This window comes from Camellia sinensis, chromosome 1, assembly GCF_055761805.1.
Source record: "Camellia sinensis isolate YWXY chromosome 1, ASM5576180v1, whole genome shotgun sequence".
Classification (NCBI taxonomy): domain Eukaryota; kingdom Viridiplantae; phylum Streptophyta; class Magnoliopsida; order Ericales; family Theaceae; genus Camellia; species Camellia sinensis.
This window is the reverse complement of record NC_138961.1, coordinates 195,911,537-195,925,362: the sequence shown is the minus strand read 5'-3', so window position 1 is coordinate 195,925,362 and position 13,826 is coordinate 195,911,537. Positions and strand designations below refer to the sequence as shown.

The window sequence follows — 13,826 nt, the reverse complement described above, 5'->3', positions numbered from 1 at the left end:
GGTTAGTGGATGAACAAGAGTTGTTCATTTAAGAGTAATTCTACTTACACTACTAATTTACCTTTTTACACTCTCCGTCTCATTGCATCACCAAAAAATTTTAAAAAAAAATGTGATTTTCATTACACCCATTATAATACCAAAACTAATCCTAAACTAAAGACTCTTTAAAACCCTTTCAGTTGTCTCCTACACTGATAGCTTTTGGTAATATAATGTTAAAGAATTTGAATTACTCTAGTGCCGTCTTACCAGACAAACTAATTTTTTTCAGCCATTTGTTGTTGTTCGATTTGATGATTTTACTTTGCTTTAACAAGAAATTAGTTGGAGCCTATTTGTAAAGTACCTGTTCGGTAATACATTACTATACAAATTAGATTACTCCAATGTCATATTGTTGAACTAAAATAAATTTATTCAGCCACCTGTCGCTTTACATGCGTTGTAGATTGTTTTTATTGTTGTCTCACTAAAGGCATTTCTTCGTTTCAATGCAATCATTATCTCTTTTGATCATACCATATTCTTTGACATATCAACTAATAAGGATGTTTCCTCCTCAGATAATCTACCAGCAAATGAGTGTCATTCAAGATATTCAACAGCCGCATGATTATATTCGTATTGCTGCAATGAACAGAAATATAATCATTCCAAGTATATATATATATATATATAAATAAAAAAAGCTGAAAATGCTAGCAAAGTATACTACATAGATAGGATAATTAATATCATTGTTACAATCAGTATTTATTTGTATAATAATACTACATTAGTAATTTATTTCCTAATAATTTGCTCGTAGATGCCATGAAAACGTACATGCCAAATGTCCTTGCCAACTCCGTCATGCCGAGACAAACTGTACCTTCTTTGCATGTGGATGGACCATAAACAGTGCAATGTCATTGAACATTTCTAATTAAATACAATCTGTGCTTACCAAAAAAATTAATATCTTTTTTGGCATGCCGGTGTTTGGGAAGAGTCTCTGTTTTTTTTTTGTTTTGTTAGCTTTTTGCTAAAAGACAATATAGGTTAAAAAAATCAAAAAAAATAAATCCAGACAAAATATCATATCAAACACATAATCATTTCACTTTTTCTCTCACAAACATCATATTCAACTATAAAAAAATCTAACTATCTTCTCAAACACAAAAATATTTTCCTCCAAAAATAATTAAAAACTAAAAAACTTACTAAAATAATAATTTTCCAAACACCCACATTGTCTGGTTGTATTATTGCAATTTTCGTACATTAGCAAGCATCAAAATCATTGAATTCTGGCTTTGTGAGACAATAATATTATGCATACATATAAACAAGATTTCAAACAAATTTCAATCATTGAGGCTTTCAGGAAAGCTAGATTCGAAAACCAAAATTAATTCCTCCTTTGGCTCCAATTTATAAGTTGATTTATTTTTTCAGTTTATTTTTTGCCTTTAGTGATATATATGTTTTTTACTTCTTAGATTTGTATAGACTAGATGATCTTAAAAATAAATAAATAAATAAATAAATAAAAATAAAAATTAAAATTAAAATTCACTAAAAACAAAAATAAGTCATATTTTTGTCTAAAACAAAATAAAAAACTGGCCTATTTTTACAAAAGTTTTCCATTTTCCTAAAATTTAGAATCCACTAATCTAAATGGGCGTGAAAAAAAATTTGGCACAAAAGTGAAAAAAAATTAACTACAAACAAAAGTAAGTTAAAAAAATAAACTAACTTAAAAAAGATTGCTTGCATTTCAGCTAATCCCAACGACCGAACAAAGCTTTTAGTAACCCAAAGAATTGACAAAGTGATAAAGACTTGAGAATAAGAGCCAAAGTCTCAGGCAACGGATCTTAAATTTCAAATTTGTTGATAAATCAGGGCACTACAACACAGAAACCACATATCCACTCTGGCTTTGGCCCTCAGGAAAAAAATCCTCAGTCCTGCACCAAACAAGCATCTATGTGGAGTGAAATTAGTGATGCAACTCAATACATACTACTATAATGGATAGGTAAATGGAAATCTTCATTTCATGATTAATGGATGTGAAAGATTGACATCAACAATAATGCTGTGTTTGGTTGGGGGATTTGGAGAGGAATTTGGAAAGGAAAAGGGAAAATGTGTGTGAAATTAGGTGAAATGTAGATATATTTTATTCACATTTCACCTAACTTTTCCCTTTCCCTTTCCAATTCCCTCCTCAAACCCCCCTACCAAACACAGCGTAAATGTGTACTTTAAATTAAAAGTAATTAGACAGTATGAGATTGAATAGACTGTGCTTTGCGATTTGAGCTACATAATAACAAAGAAAACAAATAAATAAAGAATAAAAGTCCAGATTTTATCATTGCCTTTGACAGCTTTAGGAAGAGGTGTGTGTAGAGTTTGTCCCATGGAAAAAGTGGAATCTAGAAATTTATTTGTAGAGAAGTTTTTGCTACCCTAGTAAGTGTTGAAAATAAAACCAGGACAATCTATCTTTCCCACATTTACTGTATGCAAGTGAGATGAGATAACTCATTTTATTATTTTTTTTCATAGTAATATCTTGTTATTTAACCTAGCCTCTATTAATTGATAATTGGTAACTTCATGATCTCCTTTTGGTTATGTCTTCTGGATGATTACTCGTATATGATTTTGCTAGTTTTCTTGTGCCAACTTACTTAGGATAGATCGGTTTGTTATGATGCAGTTTGCCCCTTCCTTTTGTTTTAAAGGTGTAAACTTTGCTGTCTATATAGCACTTTGTTTTACATCAATATAAAGAACTTTAAAAATAAAAATAAAAATAAAAAAGAAAGATGCACCCAAGAAATAAGAATCAAAAGATTGAAATGAACTTGGTGTTGGGATCTGGGATCCCGCCCAAGACCTTATAGAAATCATTGCAAGCAGAAAAACACACCCACACACAAGGAGACACAATATTTTACGTGGTTCGGCCCAATGCCTACGTCCACGGGAGAGTAACCGGTTATCACTATACCAATGAGGAGATTACAGAAAGATTACAATAGAGGAGGAGCTCACACTCTCCTCACTCAGCCACTCACCCGTCTCCCTCGCTCACACCGAGGGAGACGGTCTCTCCGCCTCACATCTCTCGCACTCTTTGGTTCACGGTTTTCTTCCTCACTCTCTTTCTCTATTTGGCCTCTCCTCTCACCCTCCATTTATACACATTGGAGTAGGTGGGAGTGCCTTTGGGTAGCCTCCATTCTTGACCCTTGACATGGTTGGTGGCCACCAAGCTTGACTTGGTTGGTTGCCTTCCATTGTTGACTAAGGTGTGTTCCCATGGAAGAGAATCACCTCCTTCACATGGGGTGAATTCAACAAATCACCCCCTCAACCCATGTGAGGTGATCCACTGCACATACTGCTGCTAAGCTTGTCACGCCCAAATTCAACATAGTTTGCATCTCCTCACTGAGACGCTGCATCCCCTGAAGCTAGAGATAAAACACCAGAGATACAAGAGGAGGAGGGAATCCGACATCCTCAACTCAACTCACACCACTCTCTGATTTGGAGAGAGCCACTGCTCCTATCTCCCACAGATTTCTTCCATGCTTCCTGTCTCGGATGTCTTCAGCATAGTCTGCATCTTCTCACTGAGATGCTTCCACCCCCTGAAGCTAGAGATAATACACCAGAGATATAAGAGGAGGAGGGAATCCTACATCCTCAACTCAACTCACACCACTCTCTGATTTGGAGAGAGCCTCTGCTCCTATCTCCCACAGATCTCTTCCATGCTTCTGTCTCGGATGTCTATACCTGCTATGCTTGAACTTGCGCAACCAAGATATCCGACACCCCCTGATTGGATGTCCTGCACCCCCTGCTTGGATGCCCTTGACTATCATGCAACTCCTTGCATGATGAACACTGGAGCAACTAGAAAACTTCAGAGTTTGACACATCAACATCCTCAAGTTTCCTTGCTCGGAGCTTATTTCTGAACAACCAGCCTTTGCCCTTCTGCACTTCTGAACAACCTCCTGGCGTTTCCACATACGCTTGTTGTCTGTGCTGCAATCCCTGATGTTCGGTTCTGTCTCACTTGTCCGTACTGATGTTTGACAGTTAGCCCTTCTGTCAAGACAACTTCCACCGGTCTGTACAAGTTACCACTATGCAACTCCGTGCATAGTGCTCGCACCCATGGCTTCTGGTCTCCCTGCGTCAAGCTTGCTTAAGAGATCTGCATCAACTCTATCATCTGCTGCCATGGAACTAAAGAAACCACCATAGAGAAATAAGACTTGCCACTCCTTAGCACGCACTCTTGCGTTTTACCTGTCTCAATTTCTCTGTCTGGAAGTTCCTGTGAACTGTCAACAACCCGCTGCTGCACACTCTTCTCGCGCCTCTGTACGACACTCTAGCGTACCATTGCACTGTTGCACGTCTGCAATTGTACTTCTGCGCTTAGTATGCTCCTCTGCAACTATTGTTCTACATGTCCACATACCATTAGTACCTTCTCGTATACAGTAGCTCCAACAGCCACAGTATTTCCCTGAGCCTGTACTGGTTGCCAAATCATCTATCCGTCGATGAATGGTCTTCTCTTTTGATTGAACCAGATCCTCCGATCACCTCAACAACCAGGAAAGTTCCCAGGAAAGACTGGTGGGGTCACAACCGGTCCCACTTAAGAACCAGTCTCCTTAGACAGTGTCTTTTTGACAGAACTTTCCTAGACCTTTGATCTTGAGATAATCATGTCTGCAATCCTCTGATCGCCCCTAACCAATCCTGATCTCCCTCGATCTGCCATTTGATCAAGCCTGATCTCCTCTGGTCTTCAATGATCTATCTCAATCTATATCTGGTTGTCCAATCGGGTCAGAATCTGCCCATTCTAACCTCTTCAGTGAATCCGCAGCGTTCCACAATATCCGGCAACCTTCCTTCGAGTATTGAAGATGGCAAACACCCATGTTTTGACAATCTTTCCAAACCGTTCAGAATTTCACTATTCTGACCTCGCGGTTGCGTCCGGAGCGGTCCGTTTAGCTAGGACTAACCTTCGCTGCACTTCCAGGGACCTCACTGAAAAACTATCCCCGAAAGCTGGGCCACACCATAATTTTCTGAAAATGTTGGGCCAAATTGCAATTTTCAGAAGTTCAGGGAATATTCCGTGTTCTAACAGAATATTCCGTCCACTGTCCCTAACGCCGTCTGCCACTTTAATCTGCCTTCTTTTTACAGAAACTCCATCTCCAAAATCTGACCGTACGGATGTGTCCGGAATACTCCAAATAGTCGGAAACCACTATTGGATCACCAAAAACGGACTCCAAATGGCTTCAATCTAGCCAAAACATTTTGTACGCCTCAGATCTGCGGCTGTACCTTCGCCGCGAAACACAGGATTCTTCCTCCTGCGGATGACGTGGCAGCTGACGTGGCTGCTGACGTGGCACGCACGTGCCATACACGCGCCTCCCCCCACTCGTCTTCTTCCTTCATCCGCGCGTGGGGCGCGTGCCTGCGACTGGGCCGACGCGCCGGCTGCCTTCACGGCGCGTGGCGGCGCGTGCCGAGACTGGGCCTCACGCGCCTTCTTCAGGCGGCGCGTGAGGGCGCGTGGAAGCTCCTATGGATGTCTGCTTTATATGGTTGGACTCCTCTTCTCGAGCCCTTACTCCTGGTATGCTCAAAATCGGATTTCGAGCAACTTGATTTCTGGGCAGTTTCGGACAACACGCTGTTTTTGTTCCGAAACGCCACCCACGAGGCTCTGATACCACTTGTTGGGATCTGGGATCCCGCCCAAGACCTTATAGAAATCATTGCAAGCAGAAAAACACACCCACACACAAGGAGACACAATATTTTACGTGGTTCGGCCCAATGCCTACGTCCACGGGAGAGTAACCGGTTATCACTATACCAATGAGGAGATTACAGAAAGATTACAATAGAGGAGGAGCTCACACTCTCCTCACTCAGCCACTCACCCGTCTCCCTCGCTCACACCGAGGGAGACGGTCTCTCCGCCTCACATCTCTCGCACTCTTTGGTTCACGGTTTTCTTCCTCACTCTCTTTCTCTATTTGGCCTCTCCTCTCACCCTCCATTTATACACATTGGAGTAGGTGGGAGTGCCTTTGGGTAGCCTCCATTCTTGACCCTTGACATGGTTGGTGGCCACCAAGCTTGACTTGGTTGGTTGCCTTCCATTGTTGACTAAGGTGTGTTCCCATGGAAAAGAATCACCTCCTTCACATGGGGTGAATTCAACACTTGGATGTCATTGTAATATATACTATACTCGCATATGCTACAAAAATCTTACCAAAGTACATTTGGAACATTAGCAAATCCTTTAAAATGCTAATACTGTGACCAATTCAAGATATATAATGTTTTCATATCTTCAGTGAGCTAAAATGTTAAGAAGGGAGACTCTATTCTGAATTAATCGCCTAAACAAGCAATCTAATCTAGCCTCGAGTCCTTCTATGCTACCATCAAGTTTTTGTAATCTTTTCCTTGCCATTTCTACATCAATCTTAGCATCATTGCTAGGAATGCATCGATGCAATGAGTGCAAAGCGACATCAACACTTTCCACCTCATTGAAAATCTTGTCACTGCCTCTCTCTGAAGTTGATGACCTTGTAAGATTCAACTTTGAGATCAATGACCATCCACTAGGCTTTGTCGTTGAAGTTGTTAACAACATAAACAACAAGAGGGATCGTAAGACAGAGATGGTAGCCGAAGTTACTTCTCCCAACACGCTAATAACCACTGACAAATAGTGATTCACATCCAACAGATCAGTAGAGGAACCAAATTTCTTTTCCATTTGCTTCAATGCCCCAAGGCACTTAGCGGCTTCCTTCTTCACTCTCTTTTTGCACAATGTATAAGCATTCATATCGCTTTCAATACAATCTCCACCCTTGCTACGCAACACCAATTGAAGGCCTAGCACTTTTTCCTTCATCACCAACAACAAGTCTCGTGTCTTACTACACGAGTCTAGCAACCCGATAGACCCCTCCAGTGCCTCTTCCACTAGCATTCCATGTTGGCGTTGGAGAAGAGCCTGGAGAATGAATGAGTTCTTCAACAGAATCATACAACTCCGTGAGCCCAACAAGGCCGATTTTAACAGTCTCTGCACTTGAAGGAACTTTGGAATCAAATGATGTCTCCCAAGTCTTAAGCTTGTTTAATTGAGCTTCAATTTTGTTGGAATGGGGATGTAATCTAGAAGGCAAGCTAATAGACCTAACATGATATTGCAAACCAATTGATGAAGATAAGCTTGCCATCTTTACTTCCTTTGCCACTGCTGAAAAAAGGATGAGGCTTGAATGTAAACTATGTATCAACGAATTTATAATAAGAAAGGCTCTTGATCTTCATGTCTCACTCATAGAAAAGGTCTATGTGCATGTGCTGTGGATGTGGGTCAACCTACCTTTTGATGATCTTGTCTCATTTTTGGCTCCAACAACCGGCAATCAGCTCTGATTCTTTGTTGAAATGAATCTCATGGACATGGAATGAGCAACATTGAGGTTCTATTATTTGTTTGGTAATGTTCTTCAAATTTGGGATCTAAATATTTGGGACAGACGGTGCCTTATGGTGGTGATTTTGGTGGGGGGAATTAATGGGTAATTTCAGAACAACACGTAACATTGTCTATATGGTAGTCCAAATCAATAACATACTAAGATACAAAATATACATGTGAGCTTTATCACTTGACATGAGCCCCATCCAGGGACGGATCCAAGATTATGGGCTTGTTTGGTTTGTTTTTGAAAAAGTTGTTTTTAAAATTTTGTTTGGTTTGTGATTTTTCTCAAAAAATTTCCAAAATCACTTTATCTCTCTTACACATCAATCAATCACTTTTTCTCTCTCATCTCTCATGTTCAATCACTTTTTCTCTTACATACATCTACTTAATTACAACAAAATATCAAATCATCTCAAACTCCCAAACTCCAAACTACTTCAAAATATATAACCAAACAAACCAAAAAAATTTCTAAACTCTCTCTCCAAATTTTTTTTCAAAAACAACTCTCCCAAAAATAAATCAAACAAGTATCTTTGGGGGGCTACTCTATAATTTAAAAAATTGGGGACTACTCTATATAATTCTAAAATTATCTACAAAAAATTTAGAGGTACGAACTCCTATAATTTTAAGTTATTTTAAAATTTCTAATATAATATATAATATTTTTCAAATTTTTGGGCCCCTATGGCCCCCCTAGATCCATTATTGGCCCCATCTAACATTATGTTTAGTTGGCATATTTGTTTGTATACTTAATTAGTGTTCATAACATTATTGAACTTGTTTCCTCCACCCATATATCTCGTTCATTTTTCACGATTCACTTTTAACACGATGTGATAAGCTCAAGATTTGATGTTCTCAAAATATGATCAGATGATATGAGTGTATTGATATCACGCCTTAAAATTTGAATAATTAAATATTAAATTAAAATTAAATTCCAATCAATATTCCATCATCTAAATCTTAAGGGTAAAACAAAATTTAACATTCATGTCTCCAAAGGATGTAAGTAAATTTCCATCCTCAAAAGATTACAAGGGATAAAAATAAAAAATTAACAAAACGCCAACAAACCATCCACCATAATTTCATAGCTAACCAATACCTCCAACATTAAAGTAACAATAACTAATCAAAACAACTTAAATAATGCAAAGTTAAAAAATAACCTACAATGTCAAATTGTCAAAATACTAAGGTCATAAAAATATATATATATATATATATATATATATAATAAATTAATATCAACCCTAAGCTCAAGAAAACAAAAGAAATCCAAGAGACATGCCCAGCAACTATAGTTATTCCACGTCACCATGGTAGTCCCAACTAATCCTACAAAAGAAGCTCGGCTGCGCTCAAATAGAAAGCACCCGAGATGTTAAGAAACAAAACGGGTCAGTATACAAGTATATTTGGTATGAGTACAATTATTTGACACCCACGTGTCCACCAAATACAAATAAAAATACATTTAATTTCTATTATAAGACAAGACAAGTAGTTCCATCCACATCGAGACAAAGAGGCAGTTTCTCGCGATACGGTGACATTTAGTTTCTTACCCGTACATAACTAAATATAAATTAAGTATAAAATAAACAAAATAAAAATAAAAATATGGTGGGTCAGTCTTGCATAAAAGTTAGTAAGATCCATCATTCTATAAAAAAAATAAAGTTAGTATAATTCAATCATAAGGAACTTGTTGAAGAAGTGTAAAAATGCACCGTTTCATGCTTAAATAATTCAAATTGACCAAAACTCAAAGAACAAAAGTTGTACATAATCAAATTTTATAAAAGGTAATGTGAATGAATTTAGTAGAAACTGAACAGGTTGAGAGAAAAACTTAATAGAAAATCCTAAACGAAATTCGATCGAAAAATTTAGAACTAAAAACAAAAAGAAACTGTTGTAAGATGATTTTTTTCGAAAAAGTTCAAAACACAAAAGTGTTTAGAATAATGTTTTACTTCGGTTTGCGCGAAATCAATAAAAATGAGCTCGTTTTGTAGATTAAAACAGCCTCTAAAATCTGCATTGCTAAAATTAATAAAAACTACTATAACCAAAATCATTTGATTAAAAATTCTAATCGATCTTTTAGTACAAAGTTAAAATACAAAAGTTGTCTAGAATTACATATACATGCCTCTGCCTAAATTTCATAATTTATTGAAGTCGATTATTATTTGTTTCAAGATATACAAATCAATGCAATTCAAACTATACATATAGGTTCATATTTAATTCTTTGTATTTTAATTCTACCACTCCGGCCCTTCATTTCTGGCTTACACATATATCTCATGTGTCTACCGTATACCTAACACCGCTCCGAAGCCAAACTTGCACAGGAATATCATCTCGAGTTTGACCCACACTCCCCGGATGGTTAGCATATACGTACACACGTAAATCAAAGCATTCGTCTACTCTTGAGAACGAAGCAACAATATATATATGCACAATCCCTCATCTACTTATGAGAACAAACATAACAATGCCAGACCTAAGGCATTCAAATAGATCTCATAATCCTCACCTTTTTTTTTTATACATTCTTTCTCACCAACACTTAAATAAAATAACAATCCATAAAGTCATGGTGGAGTGTAAAGAATTTATTTATGAATTCTAAGTTTATTTTAATTTCATATAACCTGAGTGTGATTACAACCACAAAATAAATATATATAAAAAACCCTAAACATTGCATACATAACTAACTAAAATAATTGAAATCAATCTATCAACTAAATATAAATACAAAATCAAATCAATATCAAATAAATAAATAAAAACAACGAATTAAACATAAATTAAGAGAAGTTGATTTTGCACTCACAATATTTTTTTAAAAGATCAAAAAAATACTTAAAGAATTAGACCATCTCCAACGGTGAACCAAACCCAGCATCAGATTTAAATTTTGATGAAAAACCCACTTTTTCACGCTCCAACGGTTGCACCAAAGTCATACCAAAATGAGAATTCAGCAAACAAGACATCAAACTGAGATCAAGACACAGATTTTACCAAATCACTGTTACTGACCATTGAAATGTTGGCCAGATTAACAGAATAATAAAACAGAACAGATAATATAGTATGAGCAAAATTTTGATCTTAATAGAATAACAAAAACAGATAATGAATAAACACAGAACTTAGTGATCACTTACAACTTTCGTCTGAATTAAACTTAAATCAAATGTTGTGATTGAGGCCAGTGTTTGGACACTGTGTCTTTAAGACAGAAATTCGTCCTCTCCTAGGTGCTTGAGAATTACGGACGTCCTGTCTCCAGGATTCAACAATCACCCCAAACAGATGCAGCACTGCAAACTGATTGTACAGCGAACCAGGCTGTGGTATTTCGAACTCACACTAGATACAAAATGACGAATGTATGTTACAAAGAATGGAGAAGACTGAAACGGAAAAAATTCTCTATCTCTCTATGGAATGGAGGGTTGATAAATATATATAGGCTGAGAAATGCCTAAACCGAAAACAGATGACCATTGAAAGAACAGTCACCAAGTTGAGACGCAACTGTTGGAGAAGGAGAAAGGCTGCAACCGAAAAATTTAAAATCAAAATATCAGATTTTGAATTTTTCCCGCTGAAAATTATTTGGAAAAATTCAAACAATTTCGGAGCAAAAAATAAAGGACGACCCATACCCACACCCGCGCCCGCCCCGACCCGGCCGGATGGCGGCGGCGGCGCGCGCGTGTGGTGATGGTTTTGGGTTTGTCCATAACTCCTCCTCCTACAAAACTTGGGTACCCCTTGGGGCCCAACCCAAGGTCTCCACCTTAGAGCTTATAAACACTTTGAAAATCTTCTATGTTTCCTATGTGGGACAAAGTTTTAGATACCAATTCAAAGTAACCACACAAAACATTTTTCATGTTTATGAGGCTTACTTCGGTATCAATTTCTCATTCACTCGTAAATGGTTTCAACCACCCGAGTATAAATTCTTGTTCCCCACATGGCAAGGAACGTAATGCCACTCGGACCCACCCAAACCGAGGTGTGGGACCTACATTAATTAAAGCTCAAAGTTACCGGAAATTAATGGTTATAAACCATTTTTCTCTAACAATTTTACATACTGTATTTTCTTAACAAACTAATCATGCTCCAAGAAAACAAATAAATGGATAACCAAATATAGTAGCACTCCGAATTTGTTTAAACAAAACAAAAAAAAAAAAACAAAAAACCAGAATTCTAATCAAACATAACAGTCAATAAACCAAAACCAAACAGACTACTTATGTATTAAAAAACTTATCAACACACATGGCATGTGATAAAAACTACTAGAGCTCTAATAAAATAAAGAATAAACATGTTGTTCAACAGTCAAGTGATAACATTGAACTTTAACTTTCTGCAGATATGAAATAAAGAATAAAACAATCACTCAAAATGTTATCATTCATCAGTGGATCCCAAATAAACTGGAATCTATACAAAGACTAATTTATTATTCTGTCTGGAAGATAAACACACAGACTACTTCAATATTCTGTAAAAAAAAAAAAATTACTAAACCGAAGAATATTTATTCTGGGTTACAAACGTAAAACAGCAACAAAAGAAGAGAAGCAATTTCTGTCTTAAAATTGTTTATAAGCTCTAAGGTGGAGACCTTGGGTTGGGCCCCAAGGGGTACCCAAGTTTTGTAGGAGGAGGAGTTATGGACAAACCCAAAACATGGTGGGTGGACACAGGTGCTACACGTCACATTTGCTCTGAGAAAAAGATGTTCTCCACATATCAGGTGGTGGTTAACGAGGAACAACTTTATATGGGCAATTCTTCTACCTCCAAGGTTGAAGGCAAGGGACAAGTAGTACTCAAGATGACATCAGGCAAAGAGCTTACTTTGAAAGAAGTGTTGCATGTACCAGAAATTCGAAAGAACCTGGTATCTGGATCATTGCTGAGCAAGAACGGGTTTCGCCTTGTGTTTGAATCTGACAAGTTTGTACTCACTAAAAATGGGGTGTATGTGGGGAAAGGGTACTTGAGCGATGGGCTCTTTAAACTAAATGTAATGACAGTGGTTCCTATTTCTAATAAGAATAACACATCTTCTGCTTACTTTGTTGAGTCTTTATGTATGTGGCATGGTAGATTAGGACATGTTAATTATGGTACCTTGCGTAGATTAATTAACTTAGAATATCTACCTAAATTTCATATTGATGCAAATCATAAGTGTGAAGTATGTGTTGAATCAAAATTGACTAAGGCGTCTTTTAAGTCAATTGAAAGAAATACTGAACCTCTAGATCTAATCCATAGTGATTTATGTGATTTGAAATTTGTTCAAACACGAGGAGGGAAAAAATATTTCATCACCTTTATTGATGATAGCACTCGATACTGCTATGTATACTTGTTGCGAAGCAAAGATGAAGCCTTAGAAAAATTCAAAGAATTTAAGGCTGAGGTTGAGAATCAACTTGGCAAGAAAATAAAGGCTATAAGGAGTGACAGAGGTGGTGAATATGAAGCACCATTTGGTGACTTATGTTCACAATTAGGAATAATACATCAAACCACTGCACCTTATACACCTCAGCAAAATGGAGTTGCTGAGCGGAAAAATCGTACTTTAAAAGAAATGATGAATGCCATGTTAATAAGTTCAGGGTTACCTCAGAACTTGTGGGGGGAAGCTATTCTTTCCGCTAATTATATTCTCAATAAAATTCCTCATAAGAAGTCTCATAAAACACCCTATGAACTGTGGAAAGGTCGAAAGCCTTCCTACAAATACTTGAAAGTGTGGGGGTGTTTGGCTAAAGTGGCAGTACCAGAACCGAAAAGGGTTAAAATTGGACCCAAGACTGTTGATTGTATTTTCATAGGATATGCAAACAACAGCAGTGCCTATCGGTTTTTGGTACATAAAAGTGAGAACACGGAGATCCATGTCAATACAATTATCGAGTCAAGGAATGCATCATTTTTTGAAAATGTGTTTCCTTGTAAATTGACGCAAGAGCCTAAAAGGACATATGATACTGCTTTTGACAATGATCAAAGGCAAGTTGAGGAAAACCTAGAGGAAAAAGTCAAGGAGGAACCCAGACGTAGTAAAAGAGCTAGGACAGAAAAATCTTTCGGTCCTGATTTCTTAACATACTTACTGGAAGAGGAGCCTCGAATTTTCAAAGAAGCAATGTCTACT

General features: G+C 37.3%; 1 protein-coding gene across 1 annotated transcript; it reads right to left on the bottom strand.

Annotated features, from left to right (window-relative positions):
* Positions 1 to 6,424: 6,424 nt before the first annotated feature.
* On the bottom strand, positions 6,425 to 7,331 carry LOC114301407 (uncharacterized). The gene is made up of 2 exons (XM_028246376.2): positions 7,170 to 7,331; positions 6,425 to 7,102 (listed from the first exon to the last, which is right to left on the bottom strand). Exons 1-2 carry the CDS (start codon positions 7,329 to 7,331, stop codon positions 6,425 to 6,427), a joined length of 840 nt encoding a protein of 279 aa, XP_028102177.2.
* Positions 7,332 to 13,826: the final 6,495 nt, after the last annotated feature.